This window comes from Vulpes lagopus, chromosome 10 (genome assembly GCF_018345385.1).
Source record: "Vulpes lagopus strain Blue_001 chromosome 10, ASM1834538v1, whole genome shotgun sequence".
NCBI classification, from domain to species: Eukaryota; Metazoa; Chordata; class Mammalia; order Carnivora; family Canidae; genus Vulpes; species Vulpes lagopus.
The window spans coordinates 27,229,220-27,246,373 of NC_054833.1; the positions used below are offsets into that span (position 1 = coordinate 27,229,220).

The window sequence follows — 17,154 nt, forward strand, 5'->3', positions numbered from 1 at the left end:
TCTAATCTTCTGTTACTTCCTATTATTTCAAAGTCAAGATGAGTTCGAGGTGTAAAGGATTTTTCCCCATTACCTTGTTTTATAGCTTCTTACTGTGCACAGTCTGGAGTACAGCCCTGCCCGGCCTGTCTCCCTGTGCCTCCCTCTCCTCTGCACGCCAGCCCCTGGTGGGGTTCTTGGGGCCATACCCCCTCCTGGCTGACGGGGGGCATTCACACGCCACGTCGTCACCTAGAACTTCCCCTTCCCTGGTGGCCACCGCTTCGTCTTCCCTGAAACCCTCCCTGACCCTTGAGGTGAGACGAGGTGCCTCCCTCCTGGCACTCCGACCTCCTCAGCTGTACTCGCCACACCTCCAGATACAGCAGACTGGCCTACGCGTGTGCAGATTGTTTACAGTGCAGCACCGCACATCTCTCTTCCTTGTGATCATGTCAATAACGTTTCTGTTCTCTGGCTCACTTTATGGTACATGTAACCTACAGAGCGGGCAGTGGCCGGCTTCCTCCTGGCCAGCTGCCGTTGGTAGCTGCTGGCTATTGGTAGTTAACTTTGAGGGGAGTTAGAAGTTACATGCGGATTTTTGACTGGTGGGGGCTGGCCCCTCCACCCCCCACGGTGTTCAGGGCCAGCTGTACTTCATCTTGCTTGCAGGTAGTGTATAAGCTGTTCTGCTCTTCACCGTAGCCCCCAGGCCTGCCACAGTGCCTGGCACGCGGGAGGAGCGAAACCGATGTTGGCCAGTTAAGTGTCAGGACAAGTGGTGGGCTGGGGCCTGAGGGCCGGTCCCCTGACGGCACAGCCTTAGTGCCCATAGTGCTGCCCTTGCACGGCTGCAGGCTGAGAGCACATGAAATATTCTTTTTGGCAAAGGTGCAACCCAGGAGCAAGCTGTTGGTCTAGTTGTATGTTCAGTCAGAACAAATTTATTGAGCACCTAGTGTGTTCTGGTTACTTGCTGGGTAGTTCTGTGACCTGCGATGCTGTGATCTGTTAGTGTTTACCGAGCTATAGGGAATTTCCTTAAGTCCTTCTTTTAAGGGAGATTAACGGATGAACAGAACTCCTACCCCACCTCTGTAGGTGACGCTGAATCGTGACTGCTTTTGTTATGAAAAGCGGTAATTTGGAGTTCCTGTGTACCGAACAGGTGTAATGTTATGTGAAAAACTCAGCCTCTTGGAAACAAATTTTCTGTATGTTCTTTGTTCCTGGTTCAGAGGAACCAAGTGCTTCTATTTTGGCGTTAGGAGCCATATGCTGCAGAAATGGGGAGAACGCATCTCATTTTAGCTTTGCTCATCCCCAGGAGACCCTGATTCCAGACTTTGGTTGGTTTCCTAGCAGCCCGGGTTCCTCTGCACTGAAGCCTGCTGTGCTGCATAACACTGCTTGGATTTGTGTGCGGTAGCTCTTTGTACTGAAGACACAACCCTCGGGTGTCCCCGGGTTGACAGAGTGCTTTTTCTTTCTCTAGGCTTTTGAATGTAAAGTCTGTGGCCATCTTTCCTTAGTGTGAACCAGGAAGGAACGCCTGAAGAAGGGCCTCCCGGTAGCTCGGCTTCCTGGGAGAACGATCAGATCGTGTAGAAACACTCAGTTCTGCTGTGTCTGGTTTGTGCACACACATGTGGATGGCTGTTGGGGAGTGACTATCAGGAAGTGGTCTGAGCTCCACAGAGGCGGGAGGAAGACTGCCAGCCAGGCCCACGGCTCTGGCACACCAGTGGTAGTCAGCTATGAACACAGTGGCTTGGCTGATGGGAGTGAGTGATGCCCAGGGCTGCGTCGTCCCTGCGAACCCGTGCAGCGTTCAGCTGCTCCCTTAGTGCTGTCACTCGGGCACCAGAAACACTCCTGCCCTCGGTTCTAAGCGTTCACAGAGCACGCGGGACCTGAGAGTCGCTACATAGCTGCCTCTGCAAGGCTGCCTCTGGAACCTGGATGTGCCCAGGCTTCCAAACTGGAAAGAAAATGTGCACGTTCGTAAGGGGAGCTAGGACTGCAGCCCAGGGAGGCCCCCAGGAGCGGAGTGAGCACACTGCGGTTTGAGGGGCAGCGCGGAGCAGGTACGGGTCTCCCTCAGCACAGCGCAGTAGTTCACAGGCACTCAGCCGGCACTGCACCGGTGGACATCAGGACAGACTAGAGAGAGTGCGTAGGTACTGCTACGAAGGTGCTGCTGCGAAGGGTGGGGTGGAAGCGTACATCCCGGGCCCTCTGACGGGGCAGCAGGCAGCCAGCTGCTGAGCCCGTGCTCTGCACTGACATGGTGGTAGCTCCTGCAGAAAGGATGGGACACAGGGAGTCAGTCCTGGGAGACGTGTCACTGCCCAGGTCTCAGGACAGGCATGGCCGTTGGTGAGGGGGGCGCCTGCACGGGCGGGAGCCAGGAGGAGCAGCGACAGTCGGACCTGTGGTGGTGGCCTGCAGCGTGTGCTCAAGCAGGTGGCTAGGGCCGCCTGGGGGCTGGGGGCGCTGGGGACTCTGAGCCGCCAGGACTCTGTGCCGAGCAGAGTGCCGAGCGCTGCGTTAAGGACCAAACAGAATGTCAGTCCCTACGAGTCCCCTGAGGCGGGCACACGTGAACCCATCTTGGAGATGAGGTTTCTGGAGTCGTTCCGCCGCTCGGAAGCCCCCGAGCCAGAGTTCAAGTCTGATTCCCATCTTTGCCTCCACTCTGCTCCCTGTCTCTGCCTCCACTCTGCTCCCTGTCTCTGCCTCCACTCTGCTCCGGGCCTCCTGGGGGCGAACCGGAAGAAGGGGAGGCCCTGGGGTGGCGGTGGGGCAACCACGGAGCTAAGGCAGGGCGAGAGGGGGACGGGCAATGGGAGGAGGAGCCAGGACGAAGGTGAACATCTGCAGTTCGGAGGTGTGAAGTGGCCTCTCATGCCTCACGGTCTGGGCTGGGCATCCCAGCGACAGGACAGATGTTCAGAAGGAACTTGCGGGGATCCCTGGGTGGCGCAGCGGTTTGGCGCCTGCCTTTGGCCCAGGGCGTGATCCTGGAGACCCAGGATTGAATCCCACGTCGGGCTCCAGGTGCATGAAGCCTGTTTCTCCCTCTGCCTATGTCTCTGCCTCTCTCTCTCTCTCTCTCTCTCTGTGTGACTATCATAAATAAATAAAAATTAAAAAAAAAAATTTTTTCAGAAGGGACTTGCGGAGGAGCGCAAGTGAGGACTCCGGACAGGTGGGAGCTGGGCGGAATAGGGGGTCACTAGCCTGCTGGAGGTACCGAGAGCCAGGAGAGACGTGGAGACACGGGGCCACAGCTGGCGAGGGTCCTGGGAGAAGGGAGCCAGGCAGCCACGTGGGGGATTGAGGTCCAGGAGGGCAGGGTCCAACCTCAAGCCCCATACAAAGGTCAAGTTGAGGTCTGAGAGGGCCTCTGGTCGGCATCTGCCGATGCGTGGGGATCAGGGCAAGTGACTGAGTAAACCGGACCCTCCATGACTGGCCTTGCCCAGGGGACTGCTTACAGGCCTGTCCCCTGCTGGCTTTTCCTTTTCCTTTTCCTTGACAGTGTTTTCCCCGTATTTGCCCAGGGACCATCAATGACGTGACATTCGGAGCAGGAGTCAGCTACATAGGCACACCGCAGACGCCCTCAGTCAAAGGCAAGTTCCCTTCCTGTCAGATGCTAATTAGCCACCTTTTGAGTTCTGGGAAATCTGAATTTGTGTCTGACTCCCTTTCAGAGAAAATTGAGGCCCAGTGTCAAGGAAATGACATTTTATGTTTATCGCTTCCTGATAAACCGTAAGTTTACCAAAAGTTCCTTTTGAGGTAAATGTTTTTGTCAGGGTTTTATCTTTAGTTCCAGAAGGATTGTGTCCTTCCTTTCCTTTCCCCAGGCCTCCCCAGCCTCAGCAGTGGAACGTGAAGTCCCCCAGAAATAAAGATAACCCAGCACCCAGCAGGAGGTCACTCCGCAAGATCCCCCTGAAAACCGCCAACTGAGACTGCATTCCAGGGCATCCGGGAGGAAAGAGTTCCGAGGATGCATGGTCTCCCTCACCCCCAGGGAGAGGGAGGCATTGACCGCGAGGTAACAGGTTCTTCTTACGACCCCAGCACTCTAAGCGTGCACCTGTGTGGCTGGCCAAGCTTCTACATTTCTGTTCATGCAACGTGTGGGAAAAAGAAAAAAAATGTAAAATAATAGAGAAATGCTTTAGCTATTTAATATCCTAACTTTACTGCATTTGAAGGTAGTCGGGTTCATCCTGACAAACCATAGTCGGGTCTTTAAGGAACGTAGCAGATCGGCTTGCTTTCGTATACATCAGGCCTCTGCTCTCTCGTCGGAATTCCCCCCAGTATTTAGCTTCCTGTACCTGATGATGGGGTTTTGATTGTAATTATTTTTTTATTCTTATTTATAAATCGGAAGTTTTTAAAGTGTACAGCTTTCTAAAATGGAATAATAAAGGTTAAGCATAAATACACCCTTCTGGTACTCAAAAGACTATTTCTATTTTTAGAACAGGGCTTTTACTGGTAGTCAGTTTAATTTACATTAAGTGTTTAAGAATGATAAAACGCTCCCAGCCTCAAGAACTGTTAGAAATATATGTCTGTTGCTTTAAAAAAAAAAAAAAAATTTTTTTTAAACCCAACTTTCCTTTTAGGGGGAAAAACAAAATAACTGTTGTTAAGGTTCAGCTCATCTGTCCCTCCGCCTCTGGCCCCGGACAGGAGCCGTCTGCCCCCAGCAGCAGCACACGTCCTCCTCAGGGAAATGCGGGCCTGCTCCTACCAGCCCACCTTCAGGGGCCATGCGCTGGTGCTGGACAGCCTGCTCCCACCACGGGGGATGGCTTTGGCAACCTGAACACACGTGCATGCATGTTCTGTCCAAGGGTGGCCAGGAAAAGTCCAGTCAGTTCCCCGTTGAGTCCCAGTACTACAGAGCGAAGTACAGGGTCACTGCGTGGATGTCTAGCGGAAGTACGGTGGTGGGATCTGAGGGTGGACTGGCACTGCTCTATCCCGCAGTTCTCCGTATGTGAACGGTGACGCGCGTGGACCTGCTGTTGGCAGAGCGTCACGGAGCTGCTCTTGAGCATAGACCCATATCTCCAGACAAGTGGGAGGTAACTGACGGCAGTCTCTCTCCACACCTGGGCTGGTGCCATTTTAGGCGCACTTGCCTAACAAAATGCTAGGAAAAAGGCAGACCCAACATGGAGCACATAAGGAAGAGAAGTAATGAGGCAAAGTTGATTTTTTTTTTAAAAGCTTTTATAAATGAGGTTTAACAAATACCAACTTATAGGTGTGTTAGTACAAGTCTGCAACGTCTATGTACAGCCACAGCCACACCAGAGGCCACAAGAGCCTTGTGGAGGCTTCTTCAGTCACATTCACATCTTAGAAACACACAAATGTTCCTTTTCTGTCTACTTTTAGGCAACTACTTCCCAAACTTCGTACCCCCTTCTCTCCGTAGACCCTGTTCCCACGGCACTAGGATAGGAGGAATTAGGTCGTAAGGGAGGCGGTAAGGCTGTCCTACCGGGATGGCAGCCAGGGTTGCTCCCCAACAACTAGAGAACAGGGACACTATCCCTTCCTACCAAGAGGGGTGAACACAGAGGGACAGTCTCAAGTGTAAGCAGTCGAGACACCACTGCAAAAGGACAGGAGTTCCATTAAGCAGTTATGAAGAGTTGCCCACTGCTGCCAAACACCACGTGGCAGAGTATTCACAGAACTTAAAGAAGAAAAGTCAACATAAGTCTCAAGTATTCAATTAAAAACAAAACAAAAACCTTGAAGTATAAAAAATAAAGACACTGGAAGTTGAATCCCAAGAGGACAACATCCTTCTACATAAAACCAATCCTTGAAGCACACAGTGGAGCCTGAGGCACGGAGAAGCTGCTGCTTCAGACCGCTGCACGTCATCAACGTATCTGAGGCGAAGAACATCTGCTCTTGAAGAGCAAAGGCTTCTGAGGGAGGCTGCTGAGTCCCCCCAGTGAGCAGCAGTGTCTTGGGGAGGTAAGGACTTTAAAAATCAGAACATGGCCTTTGATTGAGGCATTTCGCTTTCCTCGCCATCGGACGCTCTGCCCTGGCTGCACTGCCTGACACTTCCGGGGCCTGGCCTCGCCACCAGCACGGCACTGTTTATCGTGAGGTGAGAAGCAACGTGCGGTGCCTCCTGTGCTTGCTTCGTGGCAAAGAGAACCGGGGAATTCATTCTCTTAAAAAACACGGTTGTGGTTTTCAGCACTGCCTTTGGCCCCGGACAGTCTTCTGAGCTACACGAGTAAGAGGAAAACAGCTGTGGCTGCTTCGTCTAATGAGCCATCCACAACCACAGCTCTGTCCCGAGGACGCCAGAAGGACACAGGGAGGACACCGCCCGTGCTGGAGCACCCGCCTTAGCCAACACCGTAAAGCTGACGCACGCACGGCCTCTCTCAGGCCAGTAAGGGTGCAGCGCACGGGCCGACCGGCCTTCAGAGTTAGCAGCCAGCACCGACGGCGTGGAGTGCGGGGCTCGCACGGGGGCCTGGTGACGGGGCTCCTCAATGCGAGCACTTCTGGGCGCCCTCGGGGCACGGGCAGTTTGAGTGTTCTAAGAAGAGGCCGGTCAAAGCCAACCTGAAGCTCCTTCTGTTTCTTTCACAGAAATCCAAACAGATCTTGACATTATTCAACTGGAATTGTTTTAAAGGTTTTTCTAAGTAACACTGGTCTGGTGTATAGACTAAGTTCTCCTGTGAAAAATGCTGAAGCTTATGTGGGAAAAAGGAATGTTCCAGTAAGCCTCAAGAGGATTTGGGGGGTTAACATACTTTTTAATTACTGGTGTTTTCCAATTTAACACTAGTAGCTTGGAAATTACTACCTTACGTTGAAATTTTTTAAAAAAATAGGTTATTAAACACTGTATGGCAACATATTTACAGTTTAAATAGAAATTTCCTTTTCAATAACCAAAATACATCTTTAGCAAAAATTTAGAATGTAAAATTTTATAAAATTAACACCCATAGAAAAGCAGAACGTTATTTCAGTACCATTTCAGATTTCACAGAAGATGGTTTTCTGTAAATACTGAAACATTGCCTCACCCCACCCAGGACAAACAGGGTTCCTACAGGTGAGAAGATCCCTTCTTCCAACAAGCAATCTACCTTCCCAGTTGGGCTGCTTTTATAACATCCTGATGCAGAGAGATTTTCCAAGATGGACGCTAGAATACTGATCAACAAAACCTTCAAGGATCAGTGCAGTGCTGTGCGTGGGCCACTGTAAAACAAGATCATCGCATCAAATGCTTCTGTTCTGGATTCACTGGGTCAAACTGCCGTCGGGGGGTGGTGCTCCCAGCCCTGCCGCGCCGGCGCCCCGTGGTTGTCGTCCCACATACGGACTCCCCCTGGCTGATGGAGGTGAGTGGCAAACTGGCTTCACAGGCCCACGGTACGCAGCCCAGCCTGTGAGCGAGAGCTTCCCAATCACCCCAACACGCAGGTAAGAGCCAGGCCAGAAACAGACGAGGAGTCAGCCTCAGGGAAATGCAGTTTTTTCCTTGTGATGACCGTGCCCATCTTGAGGAAAATTCTTTTATTCATGTGACTTGTTAAAAAAGTAAGAAAGGAGTAGCGGTCAACTTTGGCCAAAACAAAAAGCTTTTGCGCAAGTGTCTAGCTCTGTCCAGGTGCACTTGGCTCCCGGGCCACTCTTGCCAGGAGGTTCTGGTAGAGGTATTTGCATGTGCTCCCCCAGCCACACCGTCACAGTCAGATGACAAATGATGACTTGTGTCTGAAGTCGCCCTGCAATGGCAGCACAGGTTAGACACGGCCACCCGCGCTCTGGCAGCCCAGGGCCCCGAGGGGGAGGGGAGAGGGAGTGTGGACGTCGGGCCTGAGCCGTTTCCGTAAAAAAAAAACTTAAAGCAAAATAGATCAAATGAAACCATTCTTCAAGAGGGACACCTACGAGAACCTGTGCACTGAACGCCAGGAGTGTGGACAAACTGTCCAAGGACAGCCGTCACCTGCTCTGCTGGAAAGACCTTGATCTCTAGGTTTCCTAAATGACATCTGCTCTGTTGCCTCACTCCTCTCCTTACCTCCTCATCTGTCCTGATATAGTTCACGCCATCTGGCTTCCCTGGACTCTTGTAACTGAAAAAGAAGGAGAAAGGGCTTCAGTGACTATGACTTCGCGGGACGCCCGTGTACACTGGGCTTCATCACCTAGCACAGAGGACAGGCTCACCTTTCGCCATTCTGTTTATTATTGACGAAGTAACCCCGTCTGTATGCGCAGCAGATACCCACTGTTATCAGGGCTAGGACAGCAAGGACCACCAGGATCCCGCCAACAATGCCGCCAATGTTCAGGTCATCTGGGGGAAGAGGGGTTGAGAGAGGAGAGGAACATGCCATCTGGTCTTACCACAGCCACCGATCCCACCAGGCCTCCCTCCTTCCTGCTCTTCCCTCCTCCCCGCTCCGCCCTCATGCCCCACTCCCCCGGGGGGCTGGAGTGACACCACTTCAGTCTTTCCAGCCCAGAACATACAGGACCCCGGATCCCTGCCCTCACTTGTAAAAAGTACTGGGACCACCACAGTGCAAATGCTGTTACACTTTTAATCCTGTATTAAAAGGGGCTTAGCCACGTATAGAAAGCTTATGGTCCTCTGGCTAATCCCTGAAAATATTATTAATGGAGGAAATGGTTCCATTTTATGAAGACCATTAGGAGCCAGGAATCCCCAAGAAAAAAATTCCTAATTTCCAGGGATTCCCTCTGCTGTGCGTTATCTGGGGGAAAAGAACTAGTTTCGCACAGGACTGAAAAGTAAAAATCTGAGGTGGGAACGTGACCTTTCACTACCAGCTGCCTGGCCTCCTATCTACACGCCCCGTGGAGGAAACCCCTTGACGCCCTCCTCCCATTTCCACATACTTGGCAAAGGTACTCAGTCCCCATCAGTGTGGGGCACTGGGGCTGTTGCCTTCACGAGAGGATAATGCGGTGGAAAACAGGCAGCAATATATCCACCTAAGCAACGAACTTCTCTTACTATGGTGGTTTCAAATGTGAGTGTGCAATTAAACACTGAAACTCTGACTTTACACTGTCCGGCCCCAAGCACTCTCACTAGAGATTCGGTGGGTGTGCAGCAAAGCCCAAGAGTCTTCCTCCTGCCCTGGAGCAGTTTCCTGCATCTGACAGATGACAAGAATCCCCTGGAAACAGTTTAACACGCAAACGTTCCCAGACCGCCCTGGGGACGGAGTCCAGCGCCTGGGGTGGGGCCTTGCAATCCAACACTTCTCACAATCTGGCAAGCTTGGAAAACACTGCTCTGGGGTCAGTTATGCGCAGGAAGGAGGAAGGGGCGCCCCAGGTGGTGATGATGGTGACATGCCCCATCCGCCCCATCCTGCCTTCAAACCTCCCCTGTAGACCCAGGACCCCAGAGATGGTGTCCTCACAGAACAGGGTAACTGGCTGTCAGCTGATCACAAAATGATGGTCAACTAAATAAATTTCTGGAGACCTTACATAGGTTATGTCTTGATAAGTCTATCAATTATCAAAAAATTGGAATTTATTTAAGCAGGTGCCACATGCTGTGTGAGCCCAACATGGGGCTCACACTCCCCTGAGATCAAGGCCTGAGTCAAACTGTTAACTGACTGAGTCACTCAGGCACCCCAAAATGGAGTTTATTAAATTCAGTTAAAAGTGATATGAGTAACTATGTTCCCAACATCAGAAGACTCCAGAAAGTCTATTTTGAGGAGATAAACATATTGCAAGTACCCACTTATTAGTCATTTAGCTGTTACTCAGACTTTTCTCATCTGTCCTTTCAATGTACCCGAGTGGGTTTCGGGGACTCCAGTCATCTCCAGAAGAAAGCTGACCACTTGTCTAAACTGATGGTCTAATATTAAATTAAAAACGTTCTATCCACTTGACAGTCTGCAGATGAAATATTTTCACGAAGTAACTCACAGACTTCCATCTGCTGCTCCTCACATCTGGCCGAGCCTGCGTCATTGGAAGCAATGCAGTAATACTGCCCAGAGTCCTCCTTGTGAACAGCACTGAAAACCTGTTTCGGAAACTACAGTCATGAGTCCGAGCAACGGGGTGGACCCCCTGGGCTGAAGGGAAGAGCCCAACCAACGGGCTAAGTCCAGAACGGAGCAAGAGGTCTGCTCAGTTGTCTGGGTTCCCATTCGGCTTCCTAGTCACCGTCCCGGCTCTCCCCCGATTCCTTTCCCAACAGTCTCGCCCAGGAGCTCCTGAAGAGTGAGATCTGCTCAGGGTTTGGAGATCTCGAGGCCTGGCAACATCCAGGATGCAGGCTGAGCTTTGCCTTGCTTCAGGGAAAGGGGCTCTGATAGAGGATTATCCCTCAGCAACGCCTGGGCGATACCAGTACAGAGGATGCCATCCAAACCGGCTTGCCACGAGTGCGGTTAGATACACCACGGATCGGGTGGCCTGGCTGCAGGAGGGCAGCCTGTCCTCCACACACGACCCATCTTACTTCACCTCTCCCCTCACCGGCTTCCCTCCACTGGGTTACTTTGAAGACCATTCTAGACACGTTTTCCCCATAAATTCTCCAGCATGCATCTCTAACACATAAGGACTTCTTCAGATGGAACCCAACTGCCCGGTCTCTTGATTTCTCCAGGTGGTTATTCACATCAGGACCCTGACGTCACCAACCCATTACATTGATTTCATACACCTCCACAATCCCCTTTATTCTACAGGTTTCCTTTCCTCTATTTATTCCCTGAGCACTTATTTGCTTATAAAAAGGAGGGGAGGTTCATTTTTCCCAGACTCTCCAACAGTATGGGGTTTTGGCTCCTGTCTTACAAAGTTCATTGTGTCTCTTAATCAGTGCTCTTTCCACACGAGGTACCCCTTCCCCAACAAAGATGTTTCTAGCCTCACCTCTGAGAAGAGATCTTACCAGAGTGCCTGTTTCAGAGTTTAAGAGAAAAGAGGAGTTTCGAAATCTGGGATTGGCTCTGGAATCTGTGGGCAGCGGCACATCATTGCGGTACCAGCTGTAGTGGGGCCGGGGGTAGCCCTCACTCTCCTGGCAGTGCAGCGTGGCCATCTTGCCCACAGGGACAGCCTTCGGGACTCTGCACACAGGAGATACTGGCTTCACTGTGGGAGGAATACGGGTTGGGGTTTCAAGTCAGCGACGTGGAAGGATTCTTCTCAAAGCCCACAATTAATCTGTTCCAAAACCAGGAGAGCCAGCCAGGTGATGCCCCACTGCCATCCCCATGTCACACCCACAGGCTCAGATCTGCCTCCGCATCTGCCCCCAGCTCATCCCCCGCAGATAACCCCACAGCACGTTTCTGACGCCTCCACCCCCCTAAGGAGTGCCTTCTACAACTGGTGAGGGGAGTGGCTGGAGCTCCCCTTCCCTCTCACCTTGCACCCCAGCTCAGGCAGTTTCAGCGCCCACAACCGCCCACTGCCTAAGTCCCGTGATGCCCCGAGGGATGTAGCTCTAGAGGGAACGAGTAAGAGCTGATCTTTTATTTTAATTCTTATTTTTTCCCCTTCCAATCTTTTTTATGGACAGACTCATGAGGCCTGAGAGGGGGAGTGTGTTAACTTCATGTGAGTTCCTACCTTGTACAGTTAACTCAATGACAATCTCATCAATTTCTTTGCGGTCGTTTCGAGCAACCACCTCACAGCGATAAAGGGCTGAATCTGTCCGGGTCACGTTCCAGATCCTGAGGGAGGTCTTCCCCAATAGTTCTGCACGACCTGCCAAATCTCCTACAGAAAAGAGGATACAGACACAAAAACACTGTTTAAAAACATCTTTGCCATCTGAAGAAGGCGGCTTCCGGGGCTAGCGCTGCTTCTTAACGCCTCAATGAGTAGACGGCACACCAGTTTCTGGGTCCGCTCCTGTCCAAAAGAGGGGGAGCTGAGGGCGCTGTGCCTGGCGTGTAAGAGGACTCATTACATGGGTCTCTTGTTAAAGCAGGGACCTCATTTTCTTCTCAGCATTCCCAGCCAGGATTTCCCATTAAAAGAGAAAAAAAATCAAGCTACATTAAAAAAACAACCAATATTCATAAATGGTGCTGGGATAACTGGATCTCCACATGCAAATGAGGCTGGACTCCTACTTCACACCACATACAACAAAGACCTTCCTATAAGAGCTAACATCTGGGGACGCCTGGGTGGCTCAGTCAGTTAAGCATCTGCCTTCCACTCAGGTCGTAATCCAGGGGCCTTGGGATCGAGTCCCGTGTCAGGGTCCCTGCTCAGCATGGAGTTTGCTTCTCCCTGTCACTCTGGCCCTCCCCTCTGCTTATGCTTTCTCTTACATGCTCTCTCTCAAATAAATAAATGGAATCTTTAAAAAAAGTTAACAGTATGACTCTTAGTTAAAAACATAGACATAAATCATCATGACCTTGGATGAGGCAATGATTTCTTAGAAATGGCACCAAAATCACAAACTTTTAAAAAAAGGCGTGTTGGCCTTCACTGGACTTTCATAAAAAATTTTAAAAGTCTCATGCTTCAAAGGACATGCAAGTTTGAAAAGACAATCCACTAAATGGGAGAAAGTATCTGCAGATCATGGACCCGACAAAGGACTAGTATCCAGAATATATAAAGAATTTGCAACTCAACAATAAATAGACAAATAACCTATTTAAAAATGACAAAGATTGAGTAGACATTTCTCCAAAGAAAATAAAACAATGCCTGGGTGACTCAGGGTTTGAGCATCTGCCTTTGGCTCAGGTCGTGACCCCGGGGTCCCGGGATCAAGTTCCACATCAGGCTCTCTGCATGGAGCCTGCTTCTCCCTCTGCCTGTCTCTCTCTCTCTCTCTCTCTCTCTCTCTCTCTCTCTGTCTCTCATGAATAAATAAAATCTTAAAAAAAAAGTGAATGAAATACCTACAATGAAATATTCTTCATCCATATAAAAAGGAATGAAGTACTGACACATGCTGTACAGTGGATGAACCTTGAAAATAACATGCTGAGTTAAAGAAGTCAGTCACAAAGGACCACCTGTTGCATGATTCCATCTATGAGGTGTCCAGAATAGGCAAATCCAGAGAGACCAAGTAGATCGGTGGTTGCCAGGAGGTGGAGATAAAGGGGAAGCGGAGTAACGGCTAAAGACTAGCAGTTTCTTTTGGGGTTGATGGAAATGTTTTGTAATTTGAAAGCAGTGATGGTTGCACATCTCTGTTGACTATACTAACAGCTACTGAAGTATACACAAAAATATGAACTTTATAAATTACATCTCATTTAAAAAAATAAATTTTAATATTTTATTTATTTATTTATTCATGAGAGACAGAGAGAGAGAAGCAGGCTCCTGCAGGGAGCCCAACGTGGGACTTGATTGGTGGGACTTGATTGCGAGACCCCAGGATCACACCTGGGGCCAAATGCAGTGCCTAACGGCTGAGCCACCCAGGCTGCCCATTAAAACTTTTAAAGCATAAAAAGATGGTAACTCTTTCAAAGAAGCATGAAGAACCTAAAAAATGACAAATAAGGGAAAGAGGTAAAAAAAAAATGACACACAAAATAGAAAATAATTATTACTGAACCAGCTGACTGGTGGCAAGAACAAAAAGGATTTATTACCATAATATAATAAAAACAAAAATGCTTAAGATGAGAAAGATGAACATTTCCAAAGGCATTTTCTAATACGAAGGTTTGTTATCCAGTAGCCATTAGGGGAGAATTAGAATTTCTACCAGGTAACAGTAAATAAGAATCTATCAAAGATATGGTAGGTGTGTGTATATACATATATGTGTTATTGACAATATTACACAATCATAAAAAAAGAATGAGATCTTGCCATCTGTGACAACATAGATGGGCCTAGAGAGTATATGCTCAGTGAATGAGATCAGACAAAGAAAGCAAGTGTCATGGGATTTCCCTTTTATGTGCAATCTAAAATACAAAACATAACAAAAAGAGATTAATAAATACAGAGAACAAACTGGTGGATGCCAGAGGGGACAGCGTGGGCAGAAGGGTGAAATAGGTGAAGAGGAATTAAGAGAAACAAACATGCAACTACAAAATAAGTCACAGATAAAAAGTACAATAGAGGAAATAAAGTCAATGATACTGTAATAATGCTGTATGGTGACTCCACATCTCACAGTGAGCACCAAGTGACGTGCGGATCTGTGTCATCACTACAGGGTGTGCCTGAACCTAATGTAACACTGCATGTGACTCCTGCTTCAATGAGAAAGTTTACAAAAACCTATCAGGAAGCTTTTGGCACAGTTGTGACTTGAGGCAAGAGAAGAGGTCCAGCAAGATTCAAATTTTCCTGCAGCCTTCATATTTTGTGTGTAAACACCTTCCCCATCCTTCCGGCTAAGAGTAAGGTATTGGATTCCCAGAAACAGGAAGTTCTTTAAGAAGATTCCCACCTAGTTTTCTCTGATGATCACAAGGGTACATACAGGCTTTATAAGTAGCAGCCTCAGTTGTCACAGAAAATGGACTTGTTTCCTGAGAAAAACATTTCCATCTCTCCAAAATTAAGAGGTGGACGATACTAGTGAGGAGAACACACGATTCTCAAAAGAGGCTTTTTTTTTTTGAGTGAGTGAGAAGACGTACATTGGAGAGAGCTTGAGCAGGAGGAGGAGCAGAGGGAGAGGGAGAAGCAGACGCCCGCTGAGCAGGGAGCCCGACGTGAGGCTCAGTCCCAGGACCCCGCGATCATGACCTGAGCCGAAGGCAGACGCTTAACCCACTGAGCGCCCCCAGGGTCCCCCTGAAAAATGATTTTAAGAGCCTGTAACTTCTAATGATGCTGGGGACATAAAGCAGTAAGACTGCGGGATCAGGCTGTTTCCACTACTTCTGCCCTCTCCTCTGAAGCTCCAGGTATCACCCTCTCTGCGGACTCCAAGGCCACCCTAGGAGCTGTGGGGCCCCGGCGTCCTGGTAGAGGGAAGGCCAGGTCCCGCTGCCCGCCATTGATAGCGTCTCCCTCTCCCTCCGTGCCACACCTGCTCCTAGCAACCCCTCCCCATCTCTCTCGATGCTGCCTCGACCTCACCTCCCGCCATCAGCAGCTCCCTTCTGGCTTCTGCAAAAAAATTCTGAATTCGCACTCCTGCTGAACTCCTGGGTTTTCCCCATCCCCAGTCTCCTCCACAAAGTAGCCACGTCAGTTTTTCTAAAGTGTAAATGAAATTGTCTCCCTTCCCTCTAAAAAAATCTTTGCGGAAAAAAAAAAAAAAATCTTTGCGGACCCTCAAGATCCGGTCCATTCTTGCCGGGCATTCAGTGCTTCTTGCCTGCCCTGGCATGCCCGCCTGGTGTGTGGAGTCCTCCCGTCTCCCCTCCTTAGTCCCAGCTGTCATGGAGAGCGTGCAGTTTCCCTAAGCCCAGCTGCCTGTTGCTTCCACATCCCTACACACAGCCTTCTTTCTGGCCCACGACCTTCCTCCACCCCACCCCTCAGCATCTGGCCTGGTTAACCGGCTTCCTAGCTCAGCCAAGATGTCACTCCCGGGAAGCCTTTCCCACCACTTGCCCTGCCCTACTTCATGGGATCAGAGACACTCTATGCTGACCTCTGTTCTAGCAAATGCTTTCTCAATGTGGGAAGCTTGGCACACAGTAGGTGCTCAGCAAACACCTGTCTCCATGCTGTTCCTCATGATCCTTCTGATTGACTCACGCAGCTGGTATCACAAATGTCATGGAGCACACGGTAAGAGGATGGCCTAGGAAAATGTTCACCGTGATACCTCAACAGGGTGGGCTACAGACAGATTCAAACCACAGCTAAAGAGGTGATGCCTGTTGAAGCTGGACGACAGGGGCAGGGAGGGGCAGCGTACTACTCTCATTACTTGTCCATGTTGGACTTTTCCAGAAGTGAAACAAACTGAACCAGACCAAACAACAATCCTGGTTACAGATGCAGCACCACTTGGAGGACCATCTTGAGCTACAGGTGTATGCCCAGCCCTTGTGGACAAAGGAGCGGATTAGAGGATCATACCCTGAATTCTGTTGTCAAAAAACACATATGTGGTTTGGTCATCTTGAATTTTCTTCCATTCAATCCTGGGGTCAGTCGTCTGTGAATCTGTAATGATACAGGATAGTTCCACACCTAATGAGAAAAAAAAAGAACTCTCAGAGACTGTGAAACAATTTTATGATCACTTGTGTACCTGGACCCTGCAGCTATGGCTCATTTTAGGTAGTCTTGCATGTGGGTCAAAAAATCCATCTCCTAAAAAAAAAAAAAAAAAAAAAAAAAAAAAAAATCCACCTCCAGGCTCCAAGTGACTTTAAGAAAAGATGAATTTTAGCCAGAAAAATAACAGACAATTAAGCGAGGACTTTTACTAATCAGAGCACACGCTTGCCCCTCACACACGCTTGTGTGTAAGCAAGCTGCTCTGTGCCTACAAATCCAGGCAGGCGCTGGGTGCTGGCGGGTGCAGAACCAGCACACTTCCTGCCGGCCCGCGGAGGCACGCTGCACCACACAGGGCACATGGCACACCGCGCGCAAGGCCGAGGAGCCAGCCACCCCCGAACATCTGTGTGGCCCTGTACGGCGGCAGGCGCGGGTGGAGTTGGCTGCCAGTGCCCGTTAGGTGGTGCCCGTTCCCCTGGGAGGCTCCCCTGCACTCACTTTCAAACTCCTGGACCACTGGGGTCCGGTTGCTGGACTTGAGATTCACGGCCCCGGTCAAGCAACCTGAAGGGAAAGAATAAGGTCACGTCAGAGACAAGGCAACTCGAAAACAGCAGAGAACCCTCCCCCCCTTCTACGTAGACGACAGCCACGAACCACAGAGATTTGGTGTTTTATAACAAAGCCAGGTCTCTTAGATACAGCAAGCTGACTGCTCTCTGTCGACCGGACCTCACCGGGATGAACCAACCAGAAGCCTTCTGAGAATGTAGTTCCAGAACATAACCGCCCTGGAGCTTTAAAGACTCTTCCTCTAAGAATTTCCTTCTTGCTCAGTCGTTATTAATCCTGTCAACATCTTTCATCCAGACCCTAGAGAGCCTTCTTGTCATTCCTGCCTCCTGCATCTCTGCTGCCCCGTAACCA

At 49.9% G+C, this 17,154-nt stretch overlaps 2 protein-coding genes across 3 annotated transcripts in view; one reads left to right on the top strand and one right to left on the bottom strand.

The window, feature by feature from the left end:
* Positions 1-4,146, top strand: part of NCAPD3 (non-SMC condensin II complex subunit D3) — a 60,199-nt gene extending 56,053 nt beyond the window's left edge. For both annotated transcript variants that reach the window (XM_041769903.1, XM_041769904.1), the window contains 3 exons: positions 3,549-3,620; positions 3,702-3,762; positions 3,858-4,146. In XM_041769903.1, the coding sequence (XP_041625837.1) occupies positions 3,549-3,620; positions 3,702-3,762; positions 3,858-3,963 (239 nt within the window). In that variant the 3' untranslated portion in view covers positions 3,964-4,146. The remainder of the gene's footprint in view (positions 1-3,548; positions 3,621-3,701; positions 3,763-3,857) is intronic.
* A 1,604-nt stretch (positions 4,147-5,750) lies between these two features.
* Positions 5,751-17,154, bottom strand: part of JAM3 (junctional adhesion molecule 3) — an 83,057-nt gene continuing 71,653 nt past the window's right edge. Inside the window, exons 2-9 of the mRNA XM_041772140.1 lie at positions 16,726-16,791; positions 16,081-16,194; positions 11,665-11,817; positions 10,982-11,184; positions 10,003-10,102; positions 8,248-8,377; positions 8,099-8,153; positions 5,751-7,799 (exon numbers count right to left, since the gene is read on the bottom strand). Coding sequence (XP_041628074.1) covers positions 7,764-7,799; positions 8,099-8,153; positions 8,248-8,377; positions 10,003-10,102; positions 10,982-11,184; positions 11,665-11,817; positions 16,081-16,194; positions 16,726-16,791 — 857 coding nt within the window. The 3' untranslated portion in view covers positions 5,751-7,763. The remainder of the gene's footprint in view (positions 7,800-8,098; positions 8,154-8,247; positions 8,378-10,002; positions 10,103-10,981; positions 11,185-11,664; positions 11,818-16,080; positions 16,195-16,725; positions 16,792-17,154) is intronic.